The sequence below is a fragment of the Belonocnema kinseyi genome, chromosome 2 (assembly GCF_010883055.1).
Source record: "Belonocnema kinseyi isolate 2016_QV_RU_SX_M_011 chromosome 2, B_treatae_v1, whole genome shotgun sequence".
Classification (NCBI taxonomy): domain Eukaryota; kingdom Metazoa; phylum Arthropoda; class Insecta; order Hymenoptera; family Cynipidae; genus Belonocnema; species Belonocnema kinseyi.
Window position 1 is genome coordinate 143,681,732 of NC_046658.1, and position 20,975 is coordinate 143,702,706.

Below are 20,975 nucleotides of genomic sequence, written 5' to 3' on the forward strand. Positions count from 1 at the left end.
AATATTATTTCAATTAGTTTCCTTATTAACAATTATTCAGCCTAATATCGCAATGAGAATAGTTGCTTTGACAGGCGTTCAGGTTACTGACAGCGCGGTTCAGCACTCCACAACTCTCGGCATGGAGTCAAAATTCAGTCTCCAAATTATACTTTCCCCTAGATGTCCAGATGTGCACCTACGTTCAGAGGAATACAATAGAGACTTGAAAATTGGTTCAAATGCTGACTGGGAGACCAGTGAAATTTGAGCTGCTACAAATTTAACATCAGCGTTTTTCTGTGTAACTAACTGCCTGGCTTCTCTTCTTTGGTTGAAATTGTAACTAATTAATCGGCTGAGATAACTTTGAATAGACAAAAAAGACTTTTATTTAAAACTATGTTAATAGTATTACAAGCGACTTCTGCCCAAGGATTTTCTATTCTAGGACGCGGTACATATGTCATTGAACAAATGATGTCACACAACAAATAACTCACTGCTAGAAATGCTTGCAATTTTAATGAACATTTGTATATTGAATCATGCATTTTAAATTATAGATATCATTATACATATATATGTATATAAACCAACAGGATTCGGGTAAAACACTGAAATGAAGTATAGAACTCCAATAATGGTCCTCATTTTCCTCAAGCAATGGGAACCCACTCATGAAGAATCGTTTAGGGTGAATATGAATATTCTTCACAATGTTTCATTATCTATTACAGGAGTCACTATCTTATCTGTCCTTCTAAATTATTTGTATTTCATCACGATGTTCCTTTCACACTGAAAGACATGAAAATATTTCAATTTCATGATATTATATGATCTAGGTTTACATGATACAAAGTGGCTCAGTGAAGATCATGAGTATTAGTTTTTGTCAAAATATATTGCTATTTTTCTACCATCTTTCGTCATCCGTTTGGTGTAGGTTTTTGTAATCTATATAAGAATAGTTTAAATTGTAATAGTGTGAAATTTCTATTATTTAAAAAATCTTTCTATAATGGAACTTGAGGTGCCAATCTTTAACAAAAATTAAGCGAAATGAAATCTTAACTGAGTGGTTTTTTTTGGTAGTTTTGTGAAAGTTTATAAATCAGCGACATATCCTTGAACAATTATTCCCGGTGCGAGTTCTGTGGTGATTGGTTCCCCTTTTTGGTACGTTGTCTTTTTATCACTCCAAGAATCCTGCCTGCCATATTCTTCGGACATTCTGACCATTTCATTTGGACTCCATTCTGGTGATTCTTCTCTGCTATCACCGCTGCGATAAACGATGTTAGATCTGGATTCGTTTTCATAAATTGATTGGCGGTGGGAAGATCTGGAAGGTGGAGGTGAAGAGCAACTTTCATAAATTGGAGTCCTCTTCATTGAGGCACGTTGATGGGGAGTTTTTCGTAACATCGCCTGCAAATAAATTAATATTCCACATAATCAGGACTGTGATAAAACTCACCCTGCGCTCAAGTTTTGTTGCTGCTTTAATGCATTTTTACATGCTCATTTAACTTTGGCAAACAGATGAGGAATCAATTAGCAAAGCTTGCATTGGTTTCAAAACCTTGCACAACTCACAATTAAAAATGAAAACAATTTCTTCATATTTATAAAAAGCAGAAATGTATGTACGTAATTTATGAATGGTCTTTTGTGTTATTAGTTACTGAAGATATATTTTTTGAACTCTTTCTTACCTGAAAATTGAAAGGCGGATCATCATCAGAATAGTTATTTTTTCGGCCAATCATTTGTAATTCTTGAATTGGATTAACGCTGTGAATGTAAGTAAAACAACATTAGAATATGATTTTCGTTTATTTTCAGAAGAATCTGGGATGTCAATTTGGATCCTACCGTTTGAAGATGGTATGATTTACTGTGATAATATCGACGTGCCGAAATAAAAAGATCCTATCTTGGCAGAATTAAATAGAAAGGTTCCCTACTTTAGAGGTTGCTTGTGTTCCCAATATCATATATATGAAATTTTCTAGCTTCCATACCACGGCAGCCAACATGACACCTTTTTATTTCGTCATACCGAGACATCTTGTCGTTTTGACGCGTCCATATATGCATACGTCGATATAGTTATTTACATAAAAGAGATAGATATAATACAAATAAACTCTCACCGATTGTTCTTTCCAATGTGGCTACTGATTTCATATTCGCAATTCCAATTAACATCTACATTCAGTTTAGTTCGAGCATTTGGATCATAATTGTTGCAGCTTTGTGACTGATAAGCAGGTGCTTGATTATATGGTATCGAAGGTGCGGGTACTTTTTTTATCGATCGGACGGACCCCGAATGGCTTTTCTGAAATTTGGCATATACTGATTTTTACACTTAGAAAATGTTCATACAATATACCCGGGTGCGAGTTTTAGATACAAACTGAAAAAATCTGTATCCGTCTGAATTCATGACATCTGTTCAACCTAACTACTTTCAAGATCCAATATTTATTTTATTCCAAATCATTCCAATTTAATCCTGCGTCTACGAAAATAATCAATTCGCGTTCATGTTGATTTAATTCCAAAGATAAGCATAATTCGAATCTTTTAAATTCTAGTGAATCCGACATCTACTGAAACATATTCTCTCTGTCTGAATCCGGCTTTTATAACAAAAAATTTGTCCGCTTAAAAACCAGCTAAATTCGACCTAAGCAAAATCCAATATTATCCAAAGTAAATGAATTCGACTTTTGTTACCAAAATTAATTCTCTTCCAATCTGTTAACTCTGATCTGTGGCAGCAACTTAAATGCAGATACCGAGCACTCTTTCATCATAATTCGTATTTACTTGAAAGATAGGTGACAAATTCATTACGATGCTGTCCGTTCTTTACAGTCTAAATAATTTTGTAAATAATTTAATTAATGAGGACAAATGTAAGAGAAAACTTTATGGATTTCGAATTTAATTGGAATCATGTAGAATTATAATGGATTTAGAGGATATAAAAACTTTAATAGAAAAAATTAGAAATCATTTTGAAATAAGTTTAAAGTAGATACAGACGTTCGGTGAATGCAATTTTATCTACCAAACAACCAGGTGCCTTTCTGGCGAAGGTTACTTATAGCGTATTTTCACCTAATATATTTCAACGTCATTCTGATACACTTACGGACAATGAACAAGAATTATAAGCTTTGCTCGATGGTACGGAACTGTGGCTGTTGATGTGTGTTTGCGAATTGGAATTGATCTTGCTTCGGGCAGCTTCTTCTGGAGGGCAGGATACTGGGATTGTTGGATCTCTGGAAAACGGAGTGTTGATCAAACTTTGACCTCCGACGTTCGAAGCCTGGTTAACGTGCTGGGGCGAATTTGTTGTTTGAACTTCCGCATCTGAAATTAAATATAGTGCACCATTATAAATGTCACGAAAAATGGTATGTAAAAATGATAAAGCAAGGAGTCCTTAAGATTTGCAGAATTCACTATAGAATTCAGCGAAAATTCAGAAACTGTATCATGACTTTTTATGAACGAATCAGTTTTCAGTAGACTGCGAGCTGCGCGAAACGAAAGATAAATAATGAAAAGTAAATAATCGTTGCGTGGATGAGCTGTGTGTGAAGAAGCGATAGTTTAGTTAGTGCCAAATCAGATGAACGAGTTATAGGCACCTCTAGTTTGAATGCTTTTGTTGGCCCAAGGTACTGTTTCCCTCCGCAATGGTGCGTCCCAAGTCTCGTGCTCATCGTCAGATGCCGAAGATAAGGATCTGAAGAACGCATTTAGAGATAATAAAAAGATACTGATATATTCACTCTTCTCGAAAATTTGGATAGACTTTTCATTTAAAAGAGGTTGATATAACAGCTTTTGTCAAAAATTCACTAAGATGGCTTACCCTGATTTTCTTCTAGTTTTTGATGGGTCGTTGATGTAGTTTGTGTCGAAGAAAGGTAATTCGCGATGAATGTCAAATGGTAACTTGTGAACTTGAGGTGGTTTCAATGGACCTAAATAAGCAGAAGGCTTGATTCCGGGGTCAATCTTTTCTAAAGGAGTGCGTTCATTGGTCATTTGAAGCTCCCCCACTATCGCTTGATTGTAGAGGTGGACCTATTTCAATTAGGAATATTATTAACTGAGACAAGTTTGTCGCAATTTAATTCACAATTATGAAGTTCAGGTATTTTATTCTTGAGTTCAGACCAATCTGGACAAACTCTTGACAGTTCATAACTTACTTGCTGAGAGAAGTGGACCAGATCCTGGTACCGGGCTGCACGGTAATGTAGGAGGACTTGGAACATGGTCTTCGCCCTCCACTTGTTGCAGTAAAACATCATTAAGTCCTTCGTCTCCTGATCCATTTCCGCTTTCAGAATTGGATTCGTCTCCTTCCTCACAGAGTGACCCCTGTATACTATTGTAATAAAAAACAGAGGAAGAATTTGCACTTGAAAACCGGCATAATAGAGAATATTTGTAAATTATTGCAATAGCTTCCAAATACTCTAAAAGATCTGCAGAGGTTAGATTATTTTTCAAGAATTTTTGTCAAATTGCTCCGTATACGTGCTGTATCCTACCTTTTTGTATCACCACTGCCGCTTGATCCTGCGACATCTCCATACTCCTCCTCTTTTTTAACGATGCTTTCTTCACTGAAACAATTCCCGTTAATTTCGTTCGGCACAGAGTCTGCGAAGAAAAATCATGATACTCAAAAATATACATTTATTTGTCTTAATATCGAAAGAATCCTTACTACGTCATTATTGCCATTAATTTTCTATAATAATAAGGGGCTCTACTTAAATTACGTAACAGCAACAAGAGAATAATAGTGTCATCAAAATTATATATCTTAATAACTAAAAGTCCACGTATTGTAGGTCGATTCTGATTAAAGGAAATTAGGACTTCGGCCATTAATAATTTTGAAATGGATTCATAAAGTAGAAACTGATTAGATCTTAACGAATAAGAGAGAAATGAAAAAAAAAATGGAAAACAAATTTTAAACTATTTTTTACCAGGCACAGGATACTGCAACAGAGGCGAAATAAAATTAGTTTTAAAATAAGCCAGAAATTGGAAATACTTTCCAGCTAGAAAAACAGCTTTAGATTTAGAAAAGCAGATTAAAAAGTAATTAGATCGATCAATTTTACAAAATGTAATGAAATCTTTTGAAAATATCGAGTATGTGATACCAATTATGCCGGCAATTGAACCCAACAGGGATATTACAAATTTTGTTAAATTTGCAGCATGAAATTGCTTTAGCCTCAGGATATTTTCAAAAATTAATATCATATATTGATAGCTTTTCTGAAAAAGGCATTTACACGTTTTCAGAAAAGATTAGATCCTTAACAGAAATGGAAAAATTAATAAATACGTGCAAGCTATTTTTGAATTTCGGAAAGTGAAAATAAAGAAGTAATAAGAACGGGATATGTGTAACACTGTGTTTGCCTTGTCCATGTGATCAATTACATATAGAATAAAAAGGATAAAAAAACTCGCGGAAATCGTTACGTAATTTAAGAAGAGCGCCTAAAGTGTCCAATGGAAATTGAAGTATCAATCTTGAACAAAAATTAGTTGTATATACTAGAAAAATAATACTTTACTACGGATAGAGTCTTAAATACCTACCCGCTTCTTTTTTTAATAATTGGGAGTTTTTCGAATTCACTGTTTTACGAGCGAGGAAAGCTCTGAGCATGCATTGGACTTTTATGATTTTCTTCACTTGAGTTTCGTAGAGACGTGAAAGGTATTCCTCATTATAATATTTAAGAAAAACTTTGGTTTTTCCTATCAGCCAACCTTCCATTTTCAATCTTATCAACAGTAGTCGACAATTCTCTTTTGTCAAGTCAACATTTTCGTCAAAGTCAAAGGCCAAAAATTTGTACCTGTAATTTTGACATAAAGCTTTTAGTTACAGTTGATTGAAAGATAAACTTTAAAACGATATGTGGCTATATGAATATCTTGCTACAATTATACCTTCGAAGAAATTCCTGGAAAGGAACTCGGTACGGGTAACCTTGTTGCTTTGCTTTAGTTGTATCCAGAACAGCTAAAGCTCTGATTTGTTGCCTCACTACTTCTCTGTAGAATCCTCTAGGATTATTATCTAGATCTGAACGTATGCATCTAACAAAATGTGTTCCTCCGCTTCCTCCTCCAACTGAAAGAGTTTTGAGAATTTCTAGACTTATTGATCGGAAAACTGCAGCGCAAGTACGTATTTTGCTTGTCTGTGAAAATTGGCCCCTCGATGCCGTATTGTACCTCTATACCCGGAAAAACATATTTGTAATACAAATTTTTATTATTATAAAGAATATAAACGTGATAAACATGAAAGATTTTACTACACTCACTCTGACTTTCGTAGTTTCTTGAATAAGAGCTGCTCCCCACTTACTCTTTGGAGTCTTTTTTGCCGTAGTGATTGGATGTTCTACGACAATCGTAAGATTTCCTGATCGTGAAAGTTGATTGAGGAACAATGTTTTGACTACCTCAGAAGTTGAAAGTCTCAAGGCTTCAATAATTTCCGGTGCTAAAAAGTCACGGTTTTTTTCTGCAATCTCACTGGCATCATAAACTAATTTTCCCGTATAGTGTGCAACAGTGAATTCATGTGGTCCAGCAACTTTAATATGTACTCCTCGCGAATGTTGCTTTAATTTTTCAAACATATATTGCACGTCTTGTTGTTGTCTGGAGGCTTCATCAATAAGGTGAAATAGTCCATGGGTTTTGTCCATCAGTTGGTCGATTGCATCTTTGTTGTCATAGTAATGGTATTTTATTACTGGCACTTCTTCTTCTTCTTGTTCTTGCTTAAAGAAATAAAATTTCGTTGATGAATTATAAGGTGATGCAAAATATTTCATAAACTGTTGTAGTGCGAGGAGCAAAAAAAAATCTCGCAATATGCAAATATGTTACAGTACCTATCAGTAGAAATGACGAAAACTAGTTTTAATAAAATAATTCCTATTTTACCCTTAAATATTTTTCAAAGAGCTGACACTGGACTTACCATTTCCCACGTAAAGATTCTTTGATTGTAATGGCATTGCAATTGTTCATTCATAGTGTTTATAAAAAGTTGTTCGATTCTGTTGACTGCAAAACATTCAAATCCAAAAAGGTCGAGAACAGAAATACAATATTTGTCTCCACTGAAACAATAAATTATTAATATCAACGAAGGATTCCGCTGGTAGTTTATGAAAAAAGTTGTATATAAAACATATAGCATGTTAATTTTGTTTGAAGAACAGATGTCACGTTATTTTCAATTTTTTTTACGTCCGGGAAATAAGCAATTAAAATGTTAGGTACGAATTCTTTTTTAAACATTTGCATTATTTTCTTTTGTTACACTGCTAAGCGGTCACATCTGTGATTGGTTATAAATATAAACTTTTCATATTTTATATTGGAAGACTTACAAAAGTGTACGTGTAAAAGAGAACTTGTAATTAATTGTGTTGATTATCCAATCAACAAGACGTTGATACATTGTATTGGCAAGTACATCTCTTGCTTCTCTAGCCTCATCACAGGTATGCTTTTTTCTAACTGCTGCTCCTTTTTTAATCAAGCAGTAATTCACCAAGGACCAAGTGAATTTTTTCGAGTCTACGTCTAATAGCTCGGCAACTATAACATTGACACAAGATTGTGTTGAAACAATTATATTGGTGAAACTCCCCCCAAAAATTAAAGTGCCAGCGATAAGAATTATACCTTTCTTAGCAGTTTCCATATTTTCAATTTCAGCTTCACCATTATTGTCGCCTAGGAATCTGACTTCACCAAGAATTAGAATTGCTGCAAGAATTTTCCAAATAGTATCAAAATGTTCCTCCATTTCCATAGCTCGCAGATCTTCCACAAGAGTATTAAAATGTAAAGAATTGCCTTGCGGGTTATTTCTGACTTTGAAGGACCGTTTATTTCCAGTAGTTTTGTTTCCAGTTCTTAAATAACGATATTTGCGACCTGGTGATAGTGAATAATCAGACAATCGGCCAGTGGACTCAAGTCCATCATAAAGGTAGTAGAAAATATGAAAGTTTGATTGGGTCCTAAAATAAAACAGAACAAAATGTGCAATTAATTGAATTTTGCGTTCAAGTATAAGCACAACATGAGAATCAACAAATGATATTCTATTACTTGTCACGAGTTGAAACGCGCCATTTTTCCAACTGGTATAGCCAAAATATAGCGCCAGATGCTTTCCCTGTAGATCCAAATGTTGTTTGAATTTGTAAAAGACATCTTGTCGAATTGGGATTGAGTGGCGTAGCCGCATTCGTAAACGCATGAATAATGTTGATAGCTTTCATAAGTCTAGCTCCAGTGTCTTTAAGACTCTGTAAAATAAATGATTATATTTTTATATTTTAACAATTTAATGCTACTGCCTTTTGAATGATCTTATACAACAGTGGGGGATAAGCGAAACTGATACGGAATTTTATTAGCTCTTATTCTAAAAAAAATTTCAGATCAGATGAGAATTGGCTTCTGAAAATCAATTTGTGCACTGAAGTTTTTTTACCCCCTGTGCAAAAGTAGGTCTACGAGCAAAGTGACCAAAAATAGTCTAACTTAAAGTTATGAGTAACTGAAAAAAGAATAACTAACTTACGTTGTTATATTATAATATAAAGCTACCTTTCCAAGAAACATGAGGTGTCTAATCAGATGAAGCATATTAGTAGTTTTTCCAGAATTACTCTCTCCAGAAAATAAAACATGTTGAGATTCTTCGTGATGAAGTACATCTTGGTATGCACTGTCGGCAACTGAATAGATATGTGGGGAATTATCGGATCGCGATTTGCACTGATATTTAGCATGATACTGAAATGCAGGAAATTAAAATATGAAGATATTTAAACGTTTTTTTCAGAGAGAACTTACAAAAATTAATTTAAAAAATCGAAAGGATAGATAAAAATACTGACTTACATTGAGTCCGTAAATATCTTGCCCTTCGTTGGGGTTTAATATCAATAGTATGTCACCCACAAATGTTTGGAAAAACCCTAACTTAAGTCTTTCATGTAATTCGTTCAAAATTATTTCTTCAGTTGGATTCTCCAGTGCTGCTAGATCTTCTGTAAACATCGGCTCCAGGGGCTCTGATTGGTGGGTCTAAGTCGAAATATTGATCTCATTATAAGAGAATGTCAACTTCACTTTATTTGAATTTTTTCGAGTCATTTAATATTTTCCTCAAGAATAAAAATTGTCTGAAAAAATACCTTTAGGAATCCTTTTTGTACGATTACTTCGGGCTTTCTTTCTTTCCTTCCTCTCTCACTAACGTCCATAACGAGTGCTTTCAGCTCCTGGGTTAACTGTAAAGTATACATATATATGTAGGTCCCCGTATAGTAGACTCAGTTTATATGCGTGCGTATGTGTTTTATAAAGATATGAAGTTTTCTTCTTAATTTATCAGTAGTATTGGAGTCAAATGTGATATGCTTAAAAATAAATGTCTACAGGATCTTGTACAGAAATTTTCAGATGAGAACTTACCGGATAATCATTCTCAGGCAACTCTGAGAGAAAAGGATGTTCTATTATTTCCTGGATAAACGGCCGGTTATCTGGATTTTTTTCCAGGCACCTGAAATGAAAATCAATATACATTAGTTACTTGTGCAAAAACAGTTTGCGATTTAGGATCAAATAAAAAAATTAATCAATATAATTACTCTAGATTGTTATTAGACTATTCGAGATATTGATCAGAATGTAACATTCTTCTTCTAATTGTTTCCAGACTACGGAATACAGACAATTTAAAACTTACTCGCTGATAAAGTCATTGAAATGTTGAGACCAAGTCGATGGTCTGTAGAGAGATGGTGGAGGATTCCTGACTATTTGAAAAAGTGCCCTTGTTGGGTGCATGTCTTGGAAAGGTGCTTTCCCATCAGCCATTTCAATTGCAGTAATTCCAATAGCCCAGACATCTACTCGACTGTCATATCCCGACCTGGAGTCCCTGCTGCTTGCAATAATTTCTGGTGCCATCCAACTAGGTGAGCCGATGTACGTATGCCTTTTTCCATTTTCTCCTTTAACCATTTTTGAAAGACCAAAATCGACAAGTTTGACTTGACCTTCTTTTGTTAGAAGAATATTGCTGGCACGTACGTCTCGATGAATGACTTTGTGTTCATGTAAATGTATCAACGCCTGAAAATATAATTATCGACTGTCGAATGTATCTATAGGAGTTTTCAATAAGATGTCAAGAAGTGGAGGTAAATATGGAAGGTTAAACAATGAAAAATGCAGGCTGAAACAATCCATTAGAAATTTCGCTTTGAAATCCTCTTTAGTCGGTCATTATTTTACTGCATTTAGCATCATCGAGCTAGAGGTTTAAGTGTAAAGACTAGAGTGCGCGCAAGTAAAGAGGAATATCATCTATTTCGTCAGACCTTACTTCTTCATCCTTGCCGGAAAATCATCTTTACAGATTTACTGCAAATTGAACGATCTATAATTTGCGGCCAGCCTTACTTAACGCGCGTAACAAGCGGGCCGCGAAGCAACACTCCTGTGTTGTTGTGGCATGCGCATGAAATCATTAATACCAGGCTCATCAGCTCGAAGCTGGGTAGATCGCATACCCGTACCCCAACACTCACGACAGTATATGGGTAATTCTCCACAAAGAGGTCACTTTTCCTTCCCCAAGTAATAATTTTGACAAATCATTTTCAACCACTCTAAAATTGATTAGATTTATTTTTTTAGTCACTTTCACTTTTTTAAATTACCATGTGTATTTCGTAATTAAGAACTAGTTTAAGCAGTAGATGTAGTCGAGTTGAAATTTTTTATAGAAAAGCGAGAAAAAGGATTTTCGGTTCCGTTACTCAAGTAGTTTTCTAATTTAATATAAACAGGTGCATCTCCTAAATGTCTCATAACAGAGAACAAAACGTTCAGATCTCCCAGTGCACACATAAGTATCAGATTATGAAAATTTTCAAAATTGAAAAAAAAAAAAAATTGAAGCTCGAATACCTCCAAAACTTCTCTTTGATGTGTCATTGAACTGCGCTAATTAAGACAAAAAGAATAATTGAAATATTTGTTTGGAAAAAATACTCTGGTGAAAAGTGCCCAGTTCTGGAGAACCACCCATATTGCAAGGTAGCAAGAGAGAAGTAAGCAAAGTCGAGGCGGAAAGAATGAAGAAAGACAGAAAGTAAAGCGTAAAAGAAAGAGAAAAGCAGGAGGGGCAATATGCAGTATAGAGGAAGAGAAAAGGAGAAGAAAAAGACAAGTGAGAGAGGAAGATGCAGCGGGGCCAACTCTCTCATGTGTTGGCCTCCGAATGCACTGCTCTTCGTGGACATTTATTTTGCGTGTAATTTGCCGGTATTAAACGTCAACGTAGTCTGATTTACAGCAAAAGTGACCGTGGACGAATTGCTACTGGGCCTGTGAAACACGTATGAGTTTAACGGTAGAAAATAAGGGTTTCTAAAGGGCATGTGAGTCAGAGATAGTTTCCTGTGTGGGACTATTAACGGCTTACTTATCATTTGCAAAACTTTTAGTTATGATTAGGCTCATTATAGGAAACATGAAAAGAAGACGTGGCTTTGGAAGTGTTAGAGGATGAGGGGCAATATGAACAAGACGAAGAAGAAAATGAAATATATCAGAGTGTCAACCGGATAGGTGATTATAATTTGGAATAAGGAATTTTGGAAAAGAATAATGATTTTCCCACTAGGAACTTTTCATGAATAAATGCAAATACCAATCGTTTTTGCAAAAAACCTTTTTGTATAAATCTGGGAGGAGAGAGGGACGATGATTTGAATTTCTTATTTTCACTTTGACTTCCATAATGTCGAAATTCACGTTTATCTTTATCTGAATTTAAGAAAATGTAAGATTAAATTATAAAATTTAGAGCCTGAAATTGTTCAATTCAGACAAATTTTTAATGACTTTAATTTCATCTATGAATTGAGTTACATTTATGAATTTAAAGCGTATACTTTTTAAGTATTCTTTGTGGCTTTGAAATCATTTTCATCAAGCCAATTAAGTACGACCGTCGGACCCATTTTTTATTTAACGTTTTAATAAACGTTTTCAACCTTAATGATATAATAGTATTTTTGCAATCAGTGATTGTATGATTTGTATTTATTAATAAATTTACCTTAATGACTTCTCTCAGAATGTAGCCTATATGCACCTCTCGTATTTTCTTCCCTTGCGCTATGAGTCCTCTGCAGAGATCAATTACTGGTCCGCCTTCACAGAGCTGGAAAAAAATTGAAATTCAACTGTCATTATAAATCACCTGAAATAATTTTCGCGATCAATTTCCTGAAAAATGTTGGTGGGTTGAAGACTATGTATCAGGTGTGACACTAGCCAATTACTGTTGTCAAAGTTACTTATATAAAAACTTCACGATTTCTGGTACCAGACAGATATAGGCTGTAAATAAAATAACAAGGTCGAACTGTCCTTTATGGAAATACGAGTGGAATTATTTGTTTTATTTTGCAAATGCTTTCTTAACCATTATTAAAAGTAGAAGCATGAAGTAAGTAAGCGCAGGCACACGAAAACTTTGTGCATTGTGTAAATATAGTGTGAGACGAAGAGAAAGAAAAAGTTCGCAGCTGGACCGGAAGTGTAGAGTAATCACCAATCATGACAATGTTGATATTAAATGGAATTTGTGTTCGCGGGCAGTAATAATGGTGTTACGATTTTAGGTGGTAATTAAATTTAAATATGAAGAAATTCGAGGAAAAACAAACTTAATTGACCTCCAAATGAATTATATCGAATTCAGGGATATATTCTAAATTGCCTTTTTCGCCGCAAGTAATTAGTTTCCCATGTGGATATCAGTTTTAGAATCCTGGTTAGATTAGAGTAGATTCAGGTTTTTCGTCACTCATGAGTGGAAAACAACAAAATACACTCACAGCTTTAAAATAACAATCGACCCTGGCCGTGGGTCAAGAAAAGTATTAATATTTTGGCACACCGCGGAGGTCCGCCCGTAAATTAGTACCAAGACGTTCCAGGCCTCACCTGCGTATATAGGAACGAGTTTAATGATTGTTTAATGGCCACGCATGTCATAAATTATCCGTATATTCGACCGTCTCAAATGTTTGAAATTGCCTCTGGGCCGAAACACTGAGTCAGTGGGTGGGTGGGTCGGTTGTTCGGTACTTGCTGAATTCTTGTGAATTACGAGACATATTATTATGGTGTAAGATGTGCATCTACATCTTTCGGGACAATTTTTGTTGCATTGTTGCAGCCTGAGCTGAATAAATTTGAGAGCAAGCGATTAATATGCTACACGGTTTTCTAGCGAACGCTTCAAATATATTTCATGCAGTAATTTTAGACTATTTACCCTTTTGAAAAAATGCCTTTTTTATTCCACTTTTTTCAAGAAACTTTTACTTTTTCTCTTTGTTTCGCTTCAATGAGAAATGAATTAGAACCCAGTGTGAAAACCGATCTAATTTTTCATTGAGTTTTAATTCTTTTAAATTGAAAAGTTTGTTATTATATTTTGGATTATGAATTTATCTTTTTGTAGTAAATTTATAATTTCGGGTTTAAAAGTCAAATGTTTTCTTATGTCAAATCTTAGAATTAGGGAACCTACAATAGTTTTATTAACAAAAATTTATTTCCATATTTTTGTGAAAAATCATCCTATTTGCCCTGTTTTGAGAGAATTCTGGTCTGTGAAGTCCGTAATTTAAAAAATGCCAGTAAACTCTACATTTACCTGCTGCGGCATTTTCATTCCTTTTCTGAGATGTACTGTGAAAAACTTACTTGCATGATAAACCATATTTGGTCGTGTTCAGACTTCTTTCCCGATCTTCTGCGATATATTCCATAAAAATCTGGAAGGTTTGGATGACTTGAAATATCTCTCAAGACTCTGTACTCTTCTGTAATGTGAGTCTGAGATTCTGGGACAAGATTCTGAATCTTTATGGCAACCCTCTTATTTCCTGTGTTAAAAAGCAAAATATTTTTTTAATGGTAGCATATTTTTGAAATAAGCAGTACAACTGAGAAAATAAGAGCGACTACTGAATAAGGACCATTTGAAGTTGGCAGCTCGAATACGTTATTTTAAATGTAACAAAGAGCCAATCTCAAATGATTCTTCTCCAGTTGTCATTGTTATGCCTTCAATTCAATATAAAGGTGTTCATGTCAAAAGTGTCTCATAAGAGTCGAACTCAAATTGTGTATAGAAAAATGAGAAATGCGGTTTCTCGGTTCACGGGTGTGAAAAAGTTTTACAATTAAATAAAAATGTGGGCATCCTTCAAGAGCTGATTTCTAATTGTTTAAAAAATTGTATACGCTGTATAAATGTTTCTTTCAAACTGCCGTTAGAAAAATTAACTTTTTATGTAAAAATAGATAATTTTGCGTTGACCGACCTCAGAATGTTATCCGATTTATTTTTTCTTCCACGCTTTTCTTTTTAACCACAAAGGATCAGAACTATCTAAGAAGCAAGTTATGGTTTGGGTTTATTTTTTTCGAACACTACTAATGCAGATTTTCTCACATAAAAAAATGTGGTAGATTTTCTTAGGTGTGTCCATTTTATTGAACAAATTTTACTTGCCATCATGTTCGTCAATAGCTTCATACACATCTCCACAAACACCGGACCCCATACAGCCCTTAAGTATATATCTCTTTCCAGGATCTTGAATACTGTCCAATCGTTGTAGGTTAATAACGTTGCCACCAACTCTGTCGCGGCTATCTTGTTCCTCATATTCCTCATCGTAATCACTTCCTCTTCCACCACCAGTTCTATAATCATCCATATTCACCAATCCAGATTTTTAACAGTCTGAAACAATAAATTTAAAATTTTCATTAATCAATATGCCGAGAATATGACATTAAATTGTTTCTTGTTTTGAAGGTTCGGATTTTCTGGCCCATCCTATCATACATATACATCGTTCGAAGTAATTGTGATATATTTGAGCTCGATACAAATCTATTGATTTTTATACTGATTGTAATAATGATAATTTTTTTAATTCTTCCAGTGTTTTATTAAAATCAATCCTTCTTCAGGATATAAGATGGGAATAAAGGGAACTTTATATTCTGATTGCTACTTATTTAAAATCATGTGCACGCATAATATATGTATCTTTATTGTTTATTATATACACCACTCTCCTCAACAAATTCATATGTTCAAATTACTACCTGCGTGATTTATATTCCCCATAAACATGTATGGAAAAATACCCCTTCTTTATAAAAAATTACTGCTTGAAAAATTTCCTATGCACAAGTATGGAAGAAATACCACTGCTGATGCTGATATAAGTTAATAACTTGCAATAAATGTATAGACAATTTACCATGATTTTACTTCTAGTGTATATATAATATGTAATCAATCACTGACGCAGTGACCGTTAGCCTATGTAATGTTTAAGTACTTGTGGGTCATCCGAAACCTATAGACACATATGAAGACCAATAAGTATCGACTTATTGGACTAGTTAGTTAAAGCAGATAAATATAGATACGATTGTTACATTAATGATATGAAAGGCTTCCTTGTGGATTATTTTCAAAACAATGATGGTCCACTCACAATAAATAACCTGAGAGAAAAGTCGGGACCTTCTGGTGGTTAATTTATAAGATAAGAAATCGAAGAAGAGCAGATACATTAATTCATCATTGTATAGTTGACGGAGCTATGCGAGAAACTCATAACACCTGATCAGAAATGTCCTCCAATCACTTCCGAAGAGGTAAAAAAAAGCATTAAGGGATGCGAAGAGCCATTTCGCTGCTGGGTCGAATGGCATTACGAAAAAGAAGAAGAAGAAGAAGATGCAAGATGCAAGATGAAGGAGATGCAGAAGGAGATGCAGAAGGAGATGCAGAAGGAGAAGAAGAAGAGGAAAAATAGAAGCAAATGTTATGGTGGAAGCGATAGAGTGACAAGGATCGAATCTCAAGTCAGGTCGTTAGCCAATTCATTTATTCCTGGTGGGTCTCCGCTCTTCCAGCATAATCCATCGATTTGTTGGCACGACGTGTCTCTTGTAATGCAGTTTCTTGTTAGTTGTAATCGAGGCGAGCGAGAGACGCGCCACTGACTATATGTGAACACTGTAAGAACCCCGTTGATGCACGATCTGTGTGCTTCGGCCGTTCTACCGTAGCCTCCGGCGTTGGAGCTGCTTTGTCCTTTGCTGTATTCGTATTGGCTATGGAAGATCGCTGGGGCGCTAAATTATTGATGTCAGATCGCAAGACGCGAAAAGAAGAGGAGACAAGGACGATCGACTCCCGTGATTTCAGAAAAAGGTCTCATAGTCTCCATCCTTCTTCTCTGCTTTTGCTTCTCGTTTACTCGTTTGCCAAGCCTTCACCCATCTCGATCCTCTTTCTGTTTCTCTATCTTTTATTCCTTTGCCAAGAATTACGAGGACCTCCCTTTAAAAGGAAACAGAAAGCGTCCAGCGCGCGGCACCGAGCAGCGCTTCTTCCTCGTACCTGTGCTTAGTGCTTACTTCCCGAAATGTTGTGGGAAAGTTTAATACTGTTGGAAGCAAATGACCAGCAACGCAAACAGCGCAAACAACGCAACCTTTGGAATGCTGTCACTGTGCAAATCTGTACTAGCCTACTAGGAATAAGCATTTCGTGGACCATTTCAAGGCATCTTAGAATTTCTGACCCTCATCGCGAAAATTATAATACGAATGTATCAATCTTCGCAGAAAATGCTCAAGTATCAAATTCCGCTAGAAAATTGTATTAAAAAGGTTGCACAGTGGGTAGTTTTCATTTGCAACATAATTCAGTTCCGAATGTTGGAAACGTTTTGATACCCTAGGATTTTCAGTGTTATTAAACAATAATTATAACAATAAGGCCATTACAACCTGAAATACCTAATCCATAGAAAAAAATATTGGCTTTTCTTTTTCACCATTACAATTTTATTTAAATATTTTTTTAAAAATGTATCGTAACTGCTGGACGGATCTTGATAATTATGGACATGCAATTTGAAGGATTTTTTTGTATGTATATTTAGGGATTATTATGATAAATAGGTACTCATTGGAGACAACAATTTCACTCCTATCTGTTGAGAGGCAATTGTTATAATTTCTAATAAAAATCCTAGTTTAGTTCTGACCAACATAACACTTCTTAACAAAAAATGTTTGTAGACTATTCTGAAATTCAGCGTTGTAGATAAATTCCAATTTTCCTATATTAGGGTTATGCTTGGGTGTAAGAAAAATGTACATAAGTGTTTAAAAGATTTTTGTGATGACGGTTCATTTTCTTAAACCTGGCAATTATAATGTCTATCTGAACAAACATTTCATTTATGTTAGTTTTTCCTGAACACGAAAGTATAATTTTCTGTGGTTCAGGAAACTAATTCTTTTCTTTCTAAAAGGGGGTTTTTAGATTCATCTAGTTCAGACTTCCACTTCTGCTAAATTGACAACTTTTCAGGACCAACAGAAATTGTTTTAGAAAATGTTGAATTTCCAGGCAAATAAATGAATTAAAAAAAAAAGATAAATTTTCAACTAGAATAAAATTGTTATATTGTGAGCTCAATAAATCAACTTTGATTGAAAAAAAAGGTTCAACAGAATAGTTGAATTTTCAATGAAATTTTCAATTTCAAATCAAAATTAGTTGAATTCAACCTAAAAAAATTAATCTGCAACAAAATAGTTGAATGATCAACAAAAAATTATTAATAATCGAACAAACAGTTGCATTTTAATCAAAAAGAGATGAATATTTAAACTAGCAGAACTTCTTTCTTATCTAAAGAATTGAATTTTATATTAGGAAAGATTAATTTGCTATGAAAGAAATTAAATTGTAGACCGAAAATTTAGATTAAAAAATGTTTAACAAAATAATTAAATGTCCAACCAAACAGTTGAAATTTCAACTACAAAAAAGTTTTCCACCAAAACAGGTAAATTTTCAAACTAAAGTAAAATAGTTAAAAAATATAATAGTTAACTTTTAACTTTCAACCAAAAATATTTGTATTTTCAACCAATAAAGGTGAATTTTTATCTTATAGATATAAATGAACAAACCAAAAAGACAAATTTCAATCTAAGTTCAATTTTTAAAGGTCAAATGTTTTCTAATTGAGAAAGAGAAAAACTTTAACAAAATTCTTCAATTTTCAAGCCAAAAATATGAATTTCAGGCAAAACAGTTGAATTTATTGGAAAAAATCTTCATTTAGCGCACTATTAAATTTAAATTTCAAGGAAAAAATTAGAATTTCTACAAAAAAACAGAATTTTCGAAACCCAAAAAGGCCGATTTTTACAAAATAGTTGATTTCTCACTCGAACATATTATTTTTCAACAAAATAGTTGATTTTTCACTCGAAAATATTATTTTTCAACAAAATAGTTGAATTTTCTTCCTAATAGGTTAAATTTTCAGTTAAGAAAATTCACTTTTAATAAAAAAATTAGTTTTTAGCAAAATAGATAGAATAACTTATAAACAAGGAGAGTTAGATTTTCAAGAAAATAGATGGATTTTGAATTAAAATTATAAATCTGCAACTGGAATCTTATAATTTTTATTTACGAAATTTATGCTCAACAACAACAAAAAACAAATAAGTTTGTAACAGAATAGTTAAGTTTCGATTATAAAGATGAATTTTGAAAACTAAAATGATGAATTTAAAAGAAAATCATCAAAAAAGATCTAGTTTCAACCAAGTTGTTAAACTTAATCATGAAAGATATATTTTCAACGACGAATGAATTACATGATATTTCAACAAGGAAATATGTTATTTTAAAGTAAAAGACCGTTGAAATTAAGCGAAAAAGGTGAATTTTAAAACTAACAGTTACATTTTAAAGTAACAAAAAAAATTTAATTAGAAATTTAACAGCTATATTTTTAATTTAAAAAAATAATGTTTAGTCAAAGAAAATTTTGAACTTCAGGGTGGGAGAAAAATGCATATTTTCCTATAAATTTGTATCGAAACTTAATGGATTTTCTTTTAAAAAATATAGGAAATTCGTATATATTCACCTATTTAAAGAAGTCGGGGAGAGTGGAGCTAAGCCGTCACTTTTTTCAAGTCGGTGTTTAGTTTTAAAAATTTCAGTTTAAAAACATATTAGGCATTGTTGAATCGAGAATTCAGTTGGATACAAAGTGCTGCTTTTGATTTTCAAGTGCGATGTTTTATTTATGAATTATTATAAAAACAGTAAATAAAGTCCCCTTTTCCTTTTAAATATACGACATTTAAAAATAAAATTTTTGAATTACGCGGAAAATTCTCTAAAATTACTAAGTTTACCCATTATTGAATAATAATTAAAGCAATTATAGCACATAATAAAATATTTATGAATAAATAAGGTACAAGTGTCAAGCTGTGAACCATTAAAAATAAATACTAGAACAAATATTTAAAAAATAAATAAAACATTAAAACAAAAAAAATTAATTACTTTTTAAAAGTTCAAACTCTTTTGTCGTGATTTGAGATTTCATTTTTTTTTAAATTTTGGAACGTTATAAACACCATGAAAAAATACTAACATGTTTCTATGGTTTAAGCTGAAGAAATTTCAGGTTCGAAACAGTCCAAAAAACATTTTTTTGTACATATTCAAAAAATTCTACGTAAGGTCATTTTTCTTATTTCAAACAAATTTTTAATTTAACAAAAAGAGCAAAATATATTCGCCGATTTCAAAATATTTTTCTTTACTTATTTTGGATGCCGAGCCACAAATTCTTATCCGTCAGCTCAAACGATTCGATTAATTTGAGTATTTTAACTTCGCTCTACTGAAGATTGTAGTTTTAAATTTACATTGAAAGTATTAATTATTTATAGTAGGGAAGAAATTACAAATCTTGGCAAGAAATACTTATGAGATTGATTTTCAACATATCAAAATTGTGTATATAACTAATTATATTTTTTCTCTGACTTTTTTATATCACTGTGAATACCTAGTGGGCACAAAGTTTGGCGACGTCTTTACGACATCTTTACGACAACTTTACGACACCCTATGTCCATGTCGTTAAGGTGTTTTTATGGTATTGTAAATAAGTTGTATAATCTGACGATGTCTTTACTACTCTACTTTGAAACGTTCGAAAAAAAGCTATTTTTGTGAATTTTTTCTGATTTTATTAATAATGATATTGATGTAGTTTCATTCATTTTATGCAATTTTTATACCAGCTGCAATTGGATTTCTGATATACATAAAAAAGAACAAAATTGTGGAAAAAAACCCACCGAATAAATGTTTTTTTTAAAAGTTCTTTGTGAATAAATATAGTTAAAATTAATTTTTTTAAATAACCCTAGTTCAGACGGTTTCTTATTAAACATTGTTTGTTATTTTCGAAATGTAAAAATAATTTTTAGATTTTTTTCCCTTTTCCGTGAGAAAGTTAACCTATTTCCCCTTTTTGAGCTTCTTTTACGCTGTGATCTTCTATACAGTTAATAGAGTCATTCTTCTTTGTATATACATTTCTTATTAACGGCTGATTATTCATACAAAATAAAGTGAAAAAGTTATCTCCAAGTCCCCATAAATGGAATAGACATTTTTAGTTCTGAGATCCAGGTAAGTTAAAGTGTTGAGACATCCATACAGATCCTAGTGGCCATTGGAACTTCGTGCTCAATCGGAAAAATTACATTTTGAAGTCCAATCCAGTGTCTGTTTGGATATCCTCTACGACAGGGCTCGCCACTTCAAGCAGGTGTTGGCTGCCACGACAAGTGCATGGCTGCCACCAATTTTTTCTGTCATTTTTTTCTTCGTTTTCCAGGAATCG

General features: G+C 33.3%; 1 protein-coding gene across 2 annotated transcripts in view; it reads right to left on the minus strand.

The window, feature by feature from the left end:
• Nucleotides 1-347: 347 nt before the first annotated feature.
• The window catches only part of LOC117166964 (neither inactivation nor afterpotential protein C), a 21,958-nt gene continuing 1,330 nt past the window's right edge, over nucleotides 348-20,975 (minus strand). Inside the window, exons 2-24 of one of the 2 annotated variants that reach the window (XM_033351459.1) lie at nucleotides 14,711-14,944; nucleotides 13,897-14,078; nucleotides 12,236-12,340; nucleotides 9,851-10,239; nucleotides 9,574-9,664; nucleotides 9,294-9,389; nucleotides 8,998-9,183; nucleotides 8,701-8,889; nucleotides 8,197-8,396; nucleotides 7,765-8,105; nucleotides 7,467-7,677; nucleotides 7,052-7,193; nucleotides 6,384-6,848; nucleotides 6,004-6,293; nucleotides 5,647-5,909; nucleotides 4,572-4,646; nucleotides 4,227-4,405; nucleotides 3,884-4,098; nucleotides 3,657-3,754; nucleotides 3,152-3,375; nucleotides 2,142-2,329; nucleotides 1,701-1,779; nucleotides 348-1,413 (exon numbers count right to left, since the gene is read on the minus strand). In XM_033351459.1, the coding sequence (XP_033207350.1) occupies nucleotides 1,090-1,413; nucleotides 1,701-1,779; nucleotides 2,142-2,329; nucleotides 3,152-3,375; nucleotides 3,657-3,754; nucleotides 3,884-4,098; nucleotides 4,227-4,405; nucleotides 4,572-4,646; nucleotides 5,647-5,909; nucleotides 6,004-6,293; nucleotides 6,384-6,848; nucleotides 7,052-7,193; nucleotides 7,467-7,677; nucleotides 7,765-8,105; nucleotides 8,197-8,396; nucleotides 8,701-8,889; nucleotides 8,998-9,183; nucleotides 9,294-9,389; nucleotides 9,574-9,664; nucleotides 9,851-10,239; nucleotides 12,236-12,340; nucleotides 13,897-14,078; nucleotides 14,711-14,918 (4,740 nt within the window). In that variant the 5' untranslated portion in view covers nucleotides 14,919-14,944 and the 3' untranslated portion in view covers nucleotides 348-1,089. Of the gene's footprint in view, nucleotides 1,414-1,700; nucleotides 1,780-2,141; nucleotides 2,347-3,151; nucleotides 3,376-3,656; nucleotides 3,755-3,883; nucleotides 4,099-4,226; nucleotides 4,406-4,571; nucleotides 4,647-5,646; nucleotides 5,910-6,003; nucleotides 6,294-6,383; nucleotides 6,849-7,051; nucleotides 7,194-7,466; nucleotides 7,678-7,764; nucleotides 8,106-8,196; nucleotides 8,397-8,700; nucleotides 8,890-8,997; nucleotides 9,184-9,293; nucleotides 9,390-9,573; nucleotides 9,665-9,850; nucleotides 10,240-12,235; nucleotides 12,341-13,896; nucleotides 14,079-14,710; nucleotides 14,945-20,975 lie in introns of those variants that run through there. The other variant, XM_033351460.1, reaches the window with a different exon arrangement.